This window comes from Microchirus variegatus (genome assembly GCF_963457635.1).
Source record: "Microchirus variegatus genome assembly, chromosome: 1".
Lineage (NCBI taxonomy): Eukaryota > Metazoa > Chordata > Actinopteri > Pleuronectiformes > Soleidae > Microchirus > Microchirus variegatus.
In genome coordinates, this window is record NC_139802.1 from 35,764,851 (window position 1) to 35,781,721 (window position 16,871).

General features: G+C 40.2%; 2 protein-coding genes across 2 annotated transcripts; both read left to right on the forward strand.

Moving 5' to 3' along the window:
* Nucleotides 1-214: 214 nt before the first annotated feature.
* LOC310939149 (prostaglandin G/H synthase 1-like) lies at nt 215-9,820 on the forward strand (the record flags this gene model as incomplete). The annotated part of the gene is made up of 11 exons (XM_083903821.1): nt 215-221; nt 314-397; nt 2,869-2,985; nt 4,464-4,604; nt 4,704-4,847; nt 5,945-6,126; nt 6,805-6,888; nt 7,125-7,371; nt 8,155-8,441; nt 8,819-8,966; nt 9,459-9,820. The coding sequence occupies 11 exons, from the start codon at nt 215-217 to the stop codon at nt 9,818-9,820; spliced, it is 1,803 nt and encodes a 600-aa protein (XP_083759947.1).
* Nucleotides 9,821-11,189: 1,369 nt separating this feature from the next.
* pdcl (phosducin-like) lies at nt 11,190-14,238 on the forward strand. The gene is made up of 4 exons (XM_083898617.1): nt 11,190-11,250; nt 12,461-12,652; nt 12,782-12,963; nt 13,245-14,238. The coding sequence occupies exons 2-4, from the start codon at nt 12,478-12,480 to the stop codon at nt 13,806-13,808; spliced, it is 921 nt and encodes a 306-aa protein (XP_083754743.1). The 5' UTR covers nt 11,190-11,250; nt 12,461-12,477; the 3' UTR covers nt 13,809-14,238.
* Nucleotides 14,239-16,871: the final 2,633 nt, after the last annotated feature.

Sequence of the window (16,871 nt, forward strand, 5' to 3'; positions counted from 1 at the left end):
AGGTGGAGGAAGGCGCAGTGCGAAGTAGCAGGAGCACTGAACAGGCAGGAGTTTCACTGCTGCTGGTGAGCTGCTTTCCTCTGACACGGTCCAGCTGTGAACACCTGGATCTCCTCCCTACATCTGTGGACCAAACTGCGAAACTGGATTATTGCACTTTTCCTCCAGTTGTTTTGAGTTGGGAATGAAATTCTCCTGAACTGCAGCTGCTGTAATGAGATGTAAGTATGACTGACTGTTGCTGCATTGTGATAAATCTGAACCCTCTAACACTCTTCAACTGACTGGAATCTTTTTTGTTTGTTTGCTGAAGCCTCTGTCACAGGATCAGTGTGTGCTCTTCTCCTCCTGCTGCTGCTGCCTGCATGCTTGGGTGATGAGGTTACCTCCAGCGCAGGTACTGTAGGTAAGAGGTCAGTGCACCTGGACCTTCTGCTGTGCAGCCTGCATTATATTCTACCTCATTCTGAAGTCTGGTCATTGTTGTGCCCTCGCAGCTGCGAGGAAACCCCGTGTTTTTATTTTTCAATCCGTGCACTTGCACGCCGTAACTTTCAGTACCCCTTCAGTTAAATCAGATCTTTCCTCTGAATATACGGGATTAAGTTGCCACCATGCTACTACACATTCCTGTCACCAGAAACAGGCTGTGACAGGTTCTGCTGCTGGTACAATAACATAATGAGCAAGAGTGGGCACAGGGATGAAAGTTTATACCTTAATTACAATCTAAACAGATTGGAATGATGGGATTATGTAGTATTATATCATCATGTGAATGACATTTTCTTTTTCTTTTCTTCTTTAAATGCTGCATTTGATATTTTTAAGATGACGTCAAATATTCCATGCATTTTTGCAGTGGAGAACAGACTTTTCCTGCTTAACTTGTGCAGCCAGACCTCCAAAACCCCCCCCACCCCAAAAACCCCTCAGCCATATAGTGTTCCTCCCGACAATCAGGCTGAGACCTCACGCATACTTGTACACAAAGAGTTTCATCACCGCTTTTGTTCATCCGGTTTCTCCTTTTATGTATATCAGGTCATCTGATTTCTCAATGTGACATTGTTCTAGCCGAGGCTCGTCCCTCCTCAGAGGATTTGCGTTCCAGGTTTTTTTGGGGGCAAACTGAATAACGGCAGACAAGCGTAATCCATCGTCTCGGAGACAGTGATTCACCTCATATCATCTGTTGTACAAAGGGAGTACATGAGGTTTGATTCCACCTCCCCCATGTGAAACATTTGCACTCAATCTGACCTGCTGGATCCTGTCAAGTCATGTTTATTCTTATAGCATACTAACAACAACAGGAGTTGAAGTGAAGCACTTTACAAAAAAGGGTTGATAAAGATCACAGAGTATTATTTAAGTGTGTTACTGTCAGAAAAGACTCAGAGGGGAATGTTTACTTTGGTTTAAAATGAGCATAAGTTCTCTGTCACAGAGCGTTTCAACAGCAGAACTTTCCTTTAACCTGTATTGTTGACAGTATTCCGCAAGTTCACATAGCATGCATACCTGTACCACTCGGAACTATTCAATAATATTATGAACTTTGACTTATCTGTGCATAAATCTAAGGATGGAGGAATGTGGGATAGCAGCAGTCTTATCTGCTCCTTTCAGAAGAGTTTACAGAAAAGGATCAGGGCTGAGATTGCTTTCCTCAAGCTGTTTTAAAGGACCAGTATGTAAGATTTATAAGGACAAAACCACTGAGTTTGATAATATCTGCGATTAAATCTCCGATAATGTACGACTGATCTTTGCTCCTAAGTTAAGCTTAATTGTGGCATTACATTGATATGTATTGATAATTTGCAAAGAAAATTATATCACAGTATATACAGTGTATTGTTATGCCTAATGTAGGGCTAGGATTTGCTTGTTGCAACCAGGTTAACACGTTTTGCTTCACACACCTTATCCAAGTATGAAAAACATCTGAGGCATTAAGGTAGAAAAAATAAGGACAAAAACAGGAAAATCCCTCCCTATAGAGCCGGTGTTTGATTTGTCCATCCTAGGCTACTGTACAAACATGGCACACTCCGTAGAGGAAGATCTGCTTCCTGTGTAAAGTAAAGGGCTCATTTTAAAGCAATAAAAACACAACTGTTCAATCCTCCTTAAAATCCTACGCATAAGACCTTTAATATACATGAATTTAGCTATAAACCCTTAGAACACAGAGCATTTAGGCTGCTTTTTTCTATCACTATGTTAAAACTTATATACAGACGCTATAAGAATTTGCAACATAGGTCGCCTGGCTCATTGTTATGAAACAAAAATCATCTTTTTTCATCTATTTTGTGACAATTATCACTACTCCAATGGGAAATGAATCATATCTTTGACTCAGCAACACACAAGAAGACGTAAAAATGCGTTTTGTAAAGCCTGAATGGATGATGTGACCTATGTGACCCCCAGCATGTCCATATAAGGAGTTGTGTATTATTCCCACAGCAATTTTGCAAGGGTGCCCCTGTGCTGCGTGAGAACTAAGTGTTAATCATATAGCACGTATTTGTCTTTATTCTTTAAAGATTGAATATTACAGAACTGAAATGTAGATTTCTTTTTTCATAAACAGCAGTCACGAAGATTCAATCTGAGTAAAGCAGCGGTGGTAATCTAATCCCAGACAGATATAGCAGTATACGTATAACGTGTATTACATTTCTTCAGTTTATAATATAAACAGTGTACAGGTTCCTTTAACTTAACACCTGCCTTTAGTTGTTTGATATGTTGTGATAATTACTGATATAAACATGATAACCTGCTCGGTCACATTGTTGTAATAAAATAAAGATCACGTTTGTTCTCTTTTTCATGTCTTCTTGTTTCCCACAGTGAACCCATGCTGTTATCTGCCCTGTCAGCACTGGAGCGTGTGCGTGCAGTATGGCCACGACAAGTACGAGTGCGACTGCACTCGGACTGGCTACTATGGAGAAAACTGCACCATCCGTGAGTCCGCTCGTCCTCACGAGTCCAACTTTTGAGGAATTTGAAATATCCTGTTATTCCTCCAGGTGCTTGGGTGAAGAAACACTTTCATTAGGTTGTAGTGCAAACAGGAAATAGAGTAGCATAGTCTGGCTCACAGGGTTAAAGCTGCTCGTCAAGACACAAATATTTGGAGAAACCGTGAAGAGGAGACCAGCTGGATCGGAAATGCTCGTGTCAAGGCAATTAAAAAAAAAAAAAAAATCTGCCGCTTCACTTCTCCTCAACAAGGAAGCCTCACACACTGTAGAAGTTAATCAGATGTGATTTGGCTGCCAGTTATGCACTTACGTCATGTTCACTGGGCGTATAGTAATAATAATAATAATAATAAACGGTCGCTTTGATTGTAGAGTAGAGGGAAGGAAGAGAGGAGAATGGACTGGGTGATAATGGCTGGTGGTGGATTAAAGGTGCCATATGTAAGAATGTGGCCAAAAACGGTTCCTACACTCAAATTCAAAATACCGAGGTCTTTTAGGTTTAGTTTTCTCCGCCATTGTAGCTCAGACGTAACTGGCAACCCGTGGTTGCTCGGCAGCTGCAATGATTGGTAGGTGGCGGTAGGTGGTCCCACATGCCGAACATGATTTTCACAACATATTACAACAACATATGCAGTCTGCAAAATATTTATTTTAATGCAAATATTTTGTCTGTACTGTTGTAACAGTGAGTTCAGTTTGTTATATGATTATCATTCCTGAGTCTCTGTGACATATTAGGAGGCTTTAGATTTATTACATAATGCACCTTTAATTGTTTTTGTTTGTACCACATTGATATTTTTGCATAAATTGCTGTTGTTGTTGTTTTGGTTTTTTTTTAAATGCAGCTTTCAACTCAGTGTGCTTTACATAGAAACATTTCATAAAATATGATAATAATTTTTATAATAATTTACTCAAAAATGAATTCAAAAATGCAAAAGAATCATAAGAAAATGATTCACGTTTAGTGCTGATTTCAGTTCCACTGGTAGTTTGTTCCACTTGTGTGCAGCGTAACAACTTTAATGCTGCTTCACCATATTTGGTTTGCACTCTGCGCTCAATATAAATCAATGTTTATATTTGTTTTCAATGCAGTTTGTAGTTTTTCCTCAAGCAGAATGCAGCCTCTGACTTTCTGCGTGGTTATTCCATTAAATACAAATGGCTGCAGTCAAAGAATTGAACTTAATACACAGTTTAATTAGAGTTAGTAAGTTAATAAGACTAGATTTTGACAAAGTGGACCAAGTGTAATTACTAAAACGAGAATTAATCATAATCTATTGTTCTGTAATGTATTTCTGTCTGGGTTTTGCTCTTGGGACTCTTTGTCTGAAATTATATTATATAATCCCATTTTGTTTCATTACATTCAATCAATGAAAAATACAAAGTGTAAATGTTTTCCAGTAACAAAACTCTTTTTCTTTTGTCCTTTCACCACAGCGGAGATTTGGACCCGAGTGCGTCAGTTCCTGAAGCCCAACCCAGATGTAGCGCATTATATTCTGACCCATTTCAACTGGCTGTGGGACATCATCAATAACACTTTCCTACGTGATGTTCTCATGCGGCTGGTGCTTATAGGTCCGGGGTTAAGCCATTTACATATTAGAAATTCATTCAACACTGTCAGAGATTTGATTTATGTGGTAACCTGTTTTTGTTTTGTTCTTTCTATGACAGTCAGGGCCAACTTAATACCCAGCCCTCCAACCTTCAACTCTAAGTACAGCTACCTCAGCTGGGAATCCTACTACAATCTGAGCTACTACACTCGGCTCCTGCCTCCAGTACCCGACGACTGCCCTACACCTCTGGGAGTTAAAGGTTAGCTGCTCAGTTATATTCAATTCATTCAGTCAATATCTCTGTATCATGATAGAATGACTTTACTCTGCTGCACCACACACTCTTAGAAATAAGGGTTCCAAAAGGGTCCTTCTACAAGGGCTGAGGTTCTACCTGGAACCATTTGCTTCTGAAAAACCCTTTCCCGGAGGGTTTTTCAAGGGTTTTTTGTAACACTAATGGTTCCAGTAAGAAACATTTTGATCCAGAGAACCCTTTACAACCTCTTTCCTGAAAAAAAAGGGTTCTTGGTGGAACTCTCCAAAAGGGTTCTCCTATGAGGACGAATAACCTTATATGGTTCTACTTAGCACTTTTATTTCTAAGAGTGCACAGCATACAGACAATGTTGGCAGCCAGCTGGGGAAAATATAGTGAACAAGATGTCCAAGAAGAATCTGGCTCCAGTTTTGAATTCTTGAGATTCACGATTTGACGAGAGTCACATTGAGGTTTCACACACTGGAGGTGCAGAGGTGTTACCTGTAACCTGGAATACCAGCTGTCAATCACACTGGTGTTCACTCATATTTACCGTTCTTATTTGTTTTCCTGGAGATGGGAACATCATTTTACGAAAATAGAAAACAAAATCATACGCTATTGAAAGGAAAAATTGCATATAATATTATTTGACAGTTTAATTTTACTGAAGAAATATTGGTGCAGAGGACATTTCACTTCTGCATTTAATATGACTGATACTGTCACTGTTACTACGATGGCCTGGGAGTGCCAAACTCTACAGAAGAAAACACAAAAACATTACAGAAACGCCAAAACATTGTAAAAGTGCAAAAACTAGATTTCCTAAAGATTGTAGTGTTTGGCACTCCCAGGCCACCGTAGTCACAGCCAGTATCAGCACTATCAAATGCAGAAGTCCTCTGCATATTATTTCTTCAGTAAAATGTAACCTCTCGCCACAGTGACATCCATGCAGGCAGTTGACCTCGAGCAGTTGAAAAGTGCACGGTGACTCGTTTTTTCACAGGCACACGCTGTCACTATTATGACTAGAGGTGTGGTGTGTCTATGCCATGTGCTATCTGTGACACTCTGGTGTTTCCTTTAAGGCAAGGCCGGGCTGCCTGACCCTGAGCTGCTGGTTGAGAAGCTGCTGAAGAGAAGGACGTTCCGACCCGACCCCCAGGGCACCAACCTCATGTTTGCATTCTTCGCCCAGCACTTCACCCACCAATTCTTTAAGACCTACAATCGCATGGGCCTGGGCTTCACGAAGGCACTAGCACATGGGGTTAGTACATCTCGAACTTTTGTTCAGTTTTCTACAGGACAAGCAAACATGATAAGAAATAAATAGCATAAATTAAATCATAACTAAATACTGTTAATTAGATAAAGACATAAAATTGTTTGACTGACTAAGGGGAAGCATGAAATTTATAGACAACAGTGGGCCGAGAACGGATCCCTGAGGAACACCATAATAAACTAATCTGCATAGGAACACTGATACCACCCTGGTGTTTGTGTTTTTTCTCCAGAGCAAATCTAATTGAAGTGGCTGCTTGGGGAACTGTTATATTTAGCATACGGATGTGAAAGTGACCTAGATCTATCATTGTATTCTTGGCAGACATATATAAGTATATGATGGAAGCACAACTAATGCACTATCTCACGCCGACGTGATCATTTTGAAAAATGTTTGTAGTTGCTGGGCTATTTCTCTGGTAATTGTTCAAGAACAGAACATCAAAAAAGAAGCTTGGGAAGGTTGTCAGAGAGCTGTTAAAAATAAATCAACTCCATTTAGTGAGATGTTGGAGTTAGGATTGCTTTTATAAAATTTAATTTTTAACTGGGGTTATGTGGTCGGCAAGTGTTATGAGGACTTTTGCATGGTTAGGTAAGTTATTGAATTCAGTTCATCTCATTCTCTGATTAAATTTGTCCTCCCCGTGACGTACAGGTGGATGCAGGACACGTTTATGGTGACAACCTGGAACGTCAACTCAAGCTCAGGCTTCACAAAGATGGAAAACTCAAGTATCAGGTGATCATAGACTTATTTCAACATGTTCTCCGTCACTTGTAATGGTATCGTCGTCACTTTTAGTTTCCATTAAAAGAGCATCAGGAATTTTTAAATCCAATAAAACAGCAACAAGGAGCAACAAGTGGTAAATTTACTACATGACATGTTTCAGAGATATGATATCAGATAAAGAAGACGTTATTTTGAGAGTTGTGCATAATTATTAACAACTGCCACCGATTTCCTCCCTTCAGTTAATCGATGGTGAAGTCTACCCACCTACTGTAGTCGATGCGCCTGTAAGGATGAGCTACCCTCCTGGGGTTCCACCGGAGCATCAGATGGCTATTGGTCAGGAAGTGTTTGGACTTCTCCCTGGTCTGGGGATGTACGCCACGCTGTGGCTGAGAGAACACAATCGAGTCTGCGACATCCTGAAAGCAGAGCATCCCACCTGGGATGATGAGCAGCTTTTCCAGACCACACGCTTCATCATCATTGGTGAGTTGGTTTAAAAGACTAGTGCAGTTCCCCGTTGGAAGTATGTATTTCTATAGTGGGAGCTGAAGAAGATGTTTCAGTTATGGTAATGCATGATAAGGAACATAAAGGCTAACATAATACAAACACTGTGCAACCTCATTAGGCACAACGCAAATGCACAGTGTTTGTTATGTCCGTCCTATGCTAATGCTAATAGTAGCCTTGCTAGCTTGCCTTTGGAAACAGGTTCGCCAAGTTAGCTGCAAAGTAGTAGCATGCTAACGCAAAATAAATATATGCTTGCGTATTGGTGAATGGACACCGTCGTTTCAGTATAACACCATGTTCTGCGGTGAACCGTGTGAAAATGTCTCACCCACAGTGAGCACAGCCTCTTCACTCCCATCTCCCCATTACAGACAGCACAGCTGCTGCTGATGAGCCTCTGCCTGCCTGGTGTAGCGTGATAAATCAGCGAAAATTAAAATTCCTCCAAAAAATTTGAAAATCAAGGATGCACACCATCGTGCCATGCTCAACCCATATACAAAGGCTTAGGGTGATCTGAATAACGGTAGATAGATAGACTTTTTGGGGGAGCAGCTGCTTAGACTGAAACCATAGTTGATACTGATACACAAATTATTCCGAGGTGATGGAGGAGCAATTTTATTTATTCTGGCCTTCTGCATTTATAGTTAGTTTTTGTGCTCTACAGAAGGATGAATGCTCTAATTTAAAACGTAAGAGTTTTTGTGCAAGTGTTCTGCTTAAATTGCTCTCTCTGCATGTTTCTCTCAGGTGAGACAATAAAAATAGTGATAGAGGAGTACGTTCAGCATCTCAGTGGATACCGGCTGCAGCTGAAGTTTGATCCCACCCTGCTGTTTAACAGTAACTTCCAGTACGGGAACCGGATCGCTCTGGAGTTCAGCCAGCTCTACCACTGGCACCCACTGATGCCTGACAGCTTCTTTATCAACGGAGATGAACTGTTGTACCCACAGTTCCTCTTCAACTCATCTGTCCTCACCCACTACGGTGTGGAAAAGATGGTGGATGCTTTCTCGCGACAGGTTGCTGGCCAGGTAATCAACCACAGTCACTTGTAATGACATATATTATATATATATATATATATATAACTTTGCTGCATTTTTATACATTATTAGACTTCCTATTTTAGATGTCAGGCTGAAATGTCTTTAAAAAGGGGGAAAGTAGTAAAGAAAACATTTTCTCATAGAAGTGAAACAAAATGAATGAGGTTTTCTCATTATTTTAAATAAGAAAATGTATTTATATTGTATAATATTGCATCTAAATATTTCAAAGACACATGTAAAGCAATAAAAATAGATTGGGCTTGGTTAAATTTTTCCGGCTCCTTCAACACATTTATATATATGGACAATGTACATTTTTATAACAGTTCATTCATTCTCTAACCTTTTTTTCCCTACAGGTCGGCGGGGGCCATAACATCAACGATGTGGTGACCAGTGTAGCCGTGGGAGCCATAAAGGAGTCCCGCCAGCTCCGCGTGCAGTCCTTCAATGAGTACAGAAAGCGTTTCAACCTCGCGCCGTACACTTCATTCAGAGAATTCACTGGTAAGAGAAGCTTTTCTGTGAGGTGCAGACTCAGCTGAATTTCTAGGATTCCTATTAAAACATTTTGTGGGCTTACAGACTTTTCTTTAGCAACTCTTATAAGACATAAGTGCAACATTGCCACGGCTATTTAACACAACGTAAAACATGATTATATGAGGTTTCATAATAATTCATATTCAGTGTTTACTGACATCAGTAGTTGACGCCCTTGATTCTATGGTTTCCACAAACCTCATAAGCCTAGATCAGGGTTTCTCACTCCTGGTCCTGGGGAGCCACCGTCCTGCATGTTGCAGGTTGTTTCCCTGCTCAAAACACACCTGATTCAAATGGTCAGCTCGTCAGTAAGCTCTGCTGAAGCCTGATAATGACCCATTTATTTGAATCCGGTGTATTGGAGCAGGAAAACACCTAAAACCAGCATGTAACACATGCTGTACTGTAAGTGTTTGGATTAACAGTGCAATATTCATGATTCCCTTTTTGCAGACGACGAGGAGATCGCCAGTGTGCTTGAAGAATTCTACGAAGATATCGACACTCTCGAGTTTTATCCCGGCTTGTTGCTGGAGAAAACGCGACCGAACGCCATATTTGGAGAGAGCATGGTGGAGATGGGTGCCCCCTTCTCACTGAAAGGTCTTCTGGGAAACCCCATATGTTCTCCACAATACTGGAAGCCCAGCACCTTCGGAGGCAAAGTTGGTTTTGACATAGTGAACTCGGCCACACTCAAGAAGCTGGTCTGTCAGAACACCAGGACATGTCCTTACGTGGCATTCAGAATACCAAGAGAGGAGCAATCGCAGAGTGAGAAAAGTGATAGTGAAATTAGGACTGATGAGCTATGACCCTCTCCAGACACCAGAAGGTTCACAGTTTAATAGCAAATATGAAAATGAAGAGGCTGCTACCATACGTGTTCACAGTGTCCACTGATAAATGCATGTACTTGCCTGTAGGTTTATTTTATAATATTTTTTTTTGCAATTCAATTTAAAGAAAATAAAACTATGGAGACAACATTGGGTGTTGTCTATTTCCTTTAACTGTAAGAGGTATTTTGTTTTCAGTGTTATCAGCACCTTCTCATGGGGCCAGTGTTTCTTTTGGCTTGACACCAAATACTAATGGCAACAGAGGAGAGGCTCGCTCAACAGCCAGCGTGGATGAAAGACGCATAACACCTCATAGCTTAGAGCAGTAGTTCTTTTTAGTACCACCTGAGAAAATGCTGAGCTTTGAAATGACACCACTATTGCCAATTTTAAAATACAGTGATGTAAATAGGCTGAGCAAAATCATCCTCATCTTCCTCACATGCTGATATAGTGGCATTAGATTAAGATGTAGCGAGAGACAAGGAGACTCTACTAATTACTATTTTTGTGTGTTTGTTTGTTTCATTTTCTATGCACTCTGGTCAAAATCCCTCAGCTCCTCTCCGGTCACATACCCTGGTATATACAGTAGAACAGTATTTTCCTCCATGTACCACCATCAATTTGTTTGATCCAAAAGCATGAATGAATGAATGAATTAATCCACATTTTGTATATTACTTCCTGCATTCATATTTGTAGAAGTACAGTGCACGTGATACCAACTGTACTAACACCATACAAGTATAATGTATGTCATCATAACATCGCCATCTAGTTTTGAATTTTGGAACTGCAACTTAACACTTCCACCATCTTCTGTGAGCTTCGTGAGTCAGCTCTACTTTCTAAGGTTCCCAGGTCATAATTAAAGGCACAGTGGAAATCGTAAAATTGTACAAATGTGCGTGGTCATACTGTTGTTACATTTTATACACAACAATTATATTATATACAAACATTTGTTATTTCTGTACACACAATATGCAAAAACATGTCACTTCCTGCTGTGTAACCGGGATACATTTTCATGTTGCCTTCACGTGGCCTCAGTAACGTTCTTTTTGCATTTACGCCAAAAAATTAAATAAAAATCAAAGGTCGAGTGCACGCTTGTATGTAATATTTGCACAAATAGCACAAATGTTAATCACTCATTAGCTTATAGCTACGTGCCGCCCAGGGACATACATTTTGCCTCCATCACATTATGTGCGTAATCTCCTTTCTCCCTTCACCGATGCCTCATATTACGACACTTGCGTGGACATTGAAGGCAGCATAGTCCAGGATAGTGGTTTGCGGCAGCTAAAGCTAAAGCGCTACCAGATCCAGATTAACCAGACTGAACAGTGGGATTCGGTGACATTTCACTTGCGGTTTTTGGCCATTAAATCGAGGTAAGTTAAAAAAAATAAAAACCTGGCACTTGTGACAGTTTTGTTGCCTTTTGTTGGTGTCTTGTGTCGACACAACGTAGTGAATCCGTTTACTGTTAGCTTATGTTTAACGTAAGTTAGCTCACTAGGCTAAAGCTAATTTAGCTCACTTCCACACACACAGGAGTGTGCCGGTTCTTTCTGTGTCCTACTTAACAAGCAGGCTAGCTTTATTGTCTCCGTCTACTTTCCTGTTGCGTTTATGTACACGAAAGAATAACAGTGACATTTGACCAATTATTACGAGGTGACTTGGCTATTCATACCGGTTAGAAGGGTTCGCTTCCGTATATTATTTTATTTTCCTTTTCCTCCTTAAACCAAAATTTAAGTTGACATTTTTTGAGATGGTAAATTAATGGACATCGCAAACTAAATTAAATGGGAGTGTAATGCATTTAAACGTTGTAAAGGTGACGTTAAATACAACGTTGAGCTGTTCCTGCAAATAACACAATAAATAAATAGGTCATGGATACTATAGTGGTTTTTTTTCTTTAGCAATGAAAATTCGTATTGTTTTCAGTAACACTGTCAAAGTGAGAAGGAGAAATTCTGAGATGGCATCTGTCACCTTTTCTCTCCATCTGTGCTAACGGGCTGGCTTACACACAGCTCAGAGCACCATTAATGGCTTAAGAATTACTAAATGACATACTTATGTAAAGTAAGTGTCCTATTTTAATAGAAATCGCTTTCTGTCAAACCTGTGGCAGCCTGAATAGCTGTTAGGTGGATTATCATGGTTCATTGAACTGATTAACAGTGACATAAATGTGTTAAAGGGGCAGATGTTATATGAGACCGACACGTTGTTGTTATTGAGGCAGTGGAAGTTTGCGTGTTGCTGCTGGCTGCCGTGCACATGCAAACCATTTGGGGTTGTAACTATTGATTGTTTGACTTATAAATGATTCAAGTAGAAATGTCCATCTTAACTTTCTAGTGCCCAAATTGGTATCTTTAAATCCCTTGCTGTTTAAAATGGATAACACAGTAACTATTGAACTGAACATCTACTTGGAGTAATATTACAAATTTGTCTGAATAACAATTCAATATTTGCAGTCATGTTGATAAGAAAAAAACCCCCACAATGCTGCCACCTAAAATAAAAACGCTAAGCTTAGCTGTGTCTGGATGAAGTTAAATGTATTGGTTACTTTTTCAGTCAGGTGAGCTGTTGTCATGACGACTCTGGACGACAAGATACTGGGAGAGAAGCTGCAGTACTACTACAGCAGCAGTGAGGATGAAGGCAGCGACAACGAGGATGAGGATGGGGATAACAAGACCATCCGGGACGCCGGCGTCGCTGAGCCAGATATCGACTACAGTGCTGACGGAAGTGCTGTGAACACAGGTAGCTTTCGCAACTCCACACCCAAGAAGTGAAGTGATTATTTTCCATGTGTGACACCTGTCCAGTTTACATTCACGAAACAGTGTTCACTCATATTGTATTTACTGTGATGTTGAATGTTTCTTTCAGGACCAAAGGGTGTTATCAATGACTGGAGGAAATACAAGCAGCTGGAGGTGGAGCAGAAACAAGAGCAGAAGAGGGAGATGGAGCGACTCATCAAGAAGCTGTCAATGACCTGTCGCTCTGACCTGGATCTGGAAAAAGACAAGGAGAAACAAAAAGAGCTGCAGGAGAAAATTAAAGGCAAAGTAGGTTTGCCACAAAACACACACATTTTGTAATTTAGAGATGCATTTTTATTGAAGGAAAGTTTTGCGATTGTGGTAAACAAAACTCTGCAACTTGGAAACAATACACATCACATCAAATCACATCTTACACCTCTTGCATGAATAAATAATATGTGGCAATTTGGTACCAAGCCTGGCTGGCTATTTTGTCCTTTAAATATGTATAAGAGTGTAGTTTTAGTCTTGTAATGTCTGGAGAAATCTTGACAGAATGTTGAACTATTCCTTGAACTCTACAGATGACCATGCAGGAGTACAACATGCTTCAGGAGGAGGACGACGACGAAGACTTCCTCCGGCATTACCGCATGCAGCGCATTGAAGAGATGCGGCGCCAGCTCTGCCGCGGTAAACGCTTTGAGCAGGTCTACGAGCTCAGCAGCGGTGAGGAATTCCTGGAGGCTTTAGACAAGGAGGATAAAAGCACACTGGTCATGATCCACATCTATGAGCCAGATATCCCAGGCTGTGAGTCCATGAGAGGCTGTCTGCTGTGCCTGGCTCAGGAATACCCGCTGGTCAAATTCTGCAGCGTTCGCAGCTCTGCCATCAGCACCAGTTCTCTGTTCAGAGACAGCGCTCTTCCTGCGCTGCTTGTTTACAAAGGAGGAGACCTGATCGGCAACTTTGTGCGGCTGACAGATCAGCTGGGGGAAGATTTCTTTGCTGTGGATCTGGAGGCCCTGCTGCAGGAGTATGGCCTGCTGCCTGACAAGTCCCCGGTCGCACCGAAGACGGTCCGTAACGGAGCCATCATACAGAACAATGTGAGCGACGACGACTCCGACCTCGATATAGACTAGAGCAATGATAGCGAACGCATTGTATGCTTGAGAAATGTGTATTGCCACAATTTGCATGGACAATATACCATTCATATACATTTATGTGGACCATATGTAGTGATAAAGGACTGAGCCAGGATTGTTATTTTTACTTTTCACATAGCAGCGTACAAGGCAACAAACAAGAACCAAAATGTAAATGCACACACAAGACATACACCATGGTCCAGTGGGCGTTCATCATTCTTTGGTAAACATAAATTATATTTAGAGTAAAAATGTGTTTTTTTCCCCCAATGACCTGTTATCAAGCACACACTGAGAATGTATGTGTAGGTTAATGTTTTGTTTGACTTGTGACTATGAACTATTTATTTGTTGTGTTAAAGGACCAGTGTATAAGATTAAGTAGCATCCAGTCATGACATAGTAGTTTGTCTAATGACTTTAATACATACTGCAAAAATAATTTTCTTCAATAGAACAGGTTCAGTGGATGTTTTGCCTCAGATTTTCAAAATGTCAAGACATTTAAAACAAATGCATTCCATATCTGTACACACTGGTCCTTTTTAAACACATTTTCCCTATTTTCCTTTCATGTACTTCCTCTGTGTATCATGTGTCACTCTATAGAATAGTTAAACACTCAGCCCTCACTAACTTATAGTTACATTTATAACTTTTATATGTGCTGTACCATTTAAAATAGCAAGAAGAATAAACTGTAAATTATTTGGATTTCTGTGGTTGTTGTTTTTTTTTATTGATCGAAAGTACAAACATCTGCCTGGTGTGTACCCTAGCCTTTCGCTCCCTATGTCAATGGGGATTGGCACCAGCGCCCCCCTCCACCCTCATGTGGAGGATAAAGCTGTAGATAATGAATGAATAGCAGGTCAGCAACAGATGGAGATTATAAGTGAAGTGAGTCTGCTTTGAGCAGCAGCTGAATTACAGCAGAGAAAAATATGTTACGAGAGAAGACAACAAGGCGACAGTCATGGACTGAACAAACTAAATGTATTATATACATTAAATATACACCAACAAAGTGTATGAGAAAGAGATAGCATTAGCTAACCTTGGCTGACGTTCTCTGTTTTGCTTTCCTTTTTGTCGTCAACTTCCTCTCCTATTCCAGCTGTTGATACTTTACATCCCCCCTTGTTTTTCTTCTCTGGCTGAAATGTTTTTCAGAGGACACACACAGCAACTAGCTGTTCTCTTTTGGCAACCTGGCTGCTGAAGTGCTGCTTAACATACCCCCCAAAAAATACAGAATTAAAGCAACATTAATTCATTCATTTTGTGAATATGGCAACATAAGCCAGCATTTAAATTTAAGGTGTTTCCTTAATCTCTGATGATGCATCACGGTAATTTTATATCTTTGCATGTTGCAGCTGAATATCCTTCACCTTGCTTTTCCCTTCCAAGTGTGCCGAAGAACCTATGAAGACTTAAACTCAAAAGATGTTCAGTTTCTCTCCTGTTGGCCAAAATGACAGCCTCCGTGGAGCTGACACTGCTTCAAATTAAAAAAAAAAAGCCTGATTCTTGGGTCATGAAAAGCAACAATTTATACAATGTTTTACACACTGGACCTTAAATATAATACATTTCTTACATATATCACCTCTAAGTTATAGTGTAGTTTGCACGTATCCCCACTGGCATGTCCTCAGTGGACACTAGGCCTATGTCTTCATCACAGAGCTGATCAGCAGCATGAGGAGACAGGTGAACATCAGCAGCAAGACGGTCGTTTGTTCATGAATGGAGAAAGCAGCGGAGCTGTGCAGTTCATGTCCACAGAAAACATTTTCCAAAAGGAGATGGGTGTCTGCACTGATGCCTGCCAGGAACAAAGAAAACACACACACACAAAGAGTCACCTCAGGTCATACAAGATTCATATAAAGCAACTTTGTCTTGATTATTCACTCAGCAACTTATGATATAGGCACAGCTGAGGGTTGACAAATCATTTCATTATCCCTCTAGTGCTAACATGACCTGTTACGTCAAAAAAAAAATCAATGCCCACTAATGGTGCAGCCTCTGCAGCAACTTGTCCACTGAGTGCTATTTATCTGCTGGAAGTTTCACAACCGGACCACTCTGTATTCACTCAAGTGCTTTACAGCAAGGCAGAGACACGCACCGTGCTGCGACCACTCGTCCCACAGATGCTGAACGTCCTCATCGTGGTGCTCGCGATGACCTGGATCTTTATTTTTTTTTAAAAAGAAAAAAAAAAGACAGGATAGCAATGTATTGACTTTCTGTCACCATGCAAACAAAAGCATTATCAAATAAGTGAGCAATCATAATAATTATCTTCATCCATTATAGATAATTCAGTCTTGTGGAGTGAGGTGAATAGTTGATAAAGCAGAGTATTCTGAGAGAACATGAAAGAATAAAAAGCAGCAGGAAAGGGATTAAGTGAAAACTGGGCTAGACTCACAGGAAATGAAAGAATTGACAATGAAAAAAGGTTGACCTTGGGAGTCAAATATTTTAGCTTGTGTGTCTTTTTTAAACTTGTACATTCACATGTGAGTGTTGGGTAAAATAATCTAAAGTAATTTCATTTGTATTGTTTTGTTAACTGTTAAATGTAAAAAAAAAAAAGTGCTTTAACAAAACATTTTAAAGGATTTTCAATTCAAACATTTCCATTAACTCAGAGAAAATACATGGAATACATATGTTGTCACAGATAACAGTGAAGCTGCACATACGAGGTAGAATCAATAATTTATTCTTAAATTACTTTTGTCATTCTTTTAATTAATGTGGTGAATACCAATAGCAATCATCATTATACTTATTTTATCAGATACAAAAGAGCATTAATAGTGCATTAAATAAACAATAAAAAGATTCATTAAATCTTTGCTTAAACTCACACATAACTTATAATGGATAATAATAAACAGTAAAGTACCACTGGAGTAATGATGGAACATGCGTTTGAGTTCTCTGATGGCCTGGGTCAGGTTCTCCAGCTGATCATGGAGGTGGATGTTCTCCTCTATGAGTTCATGGATCGTATCCTGCAGTTCAAAGCAT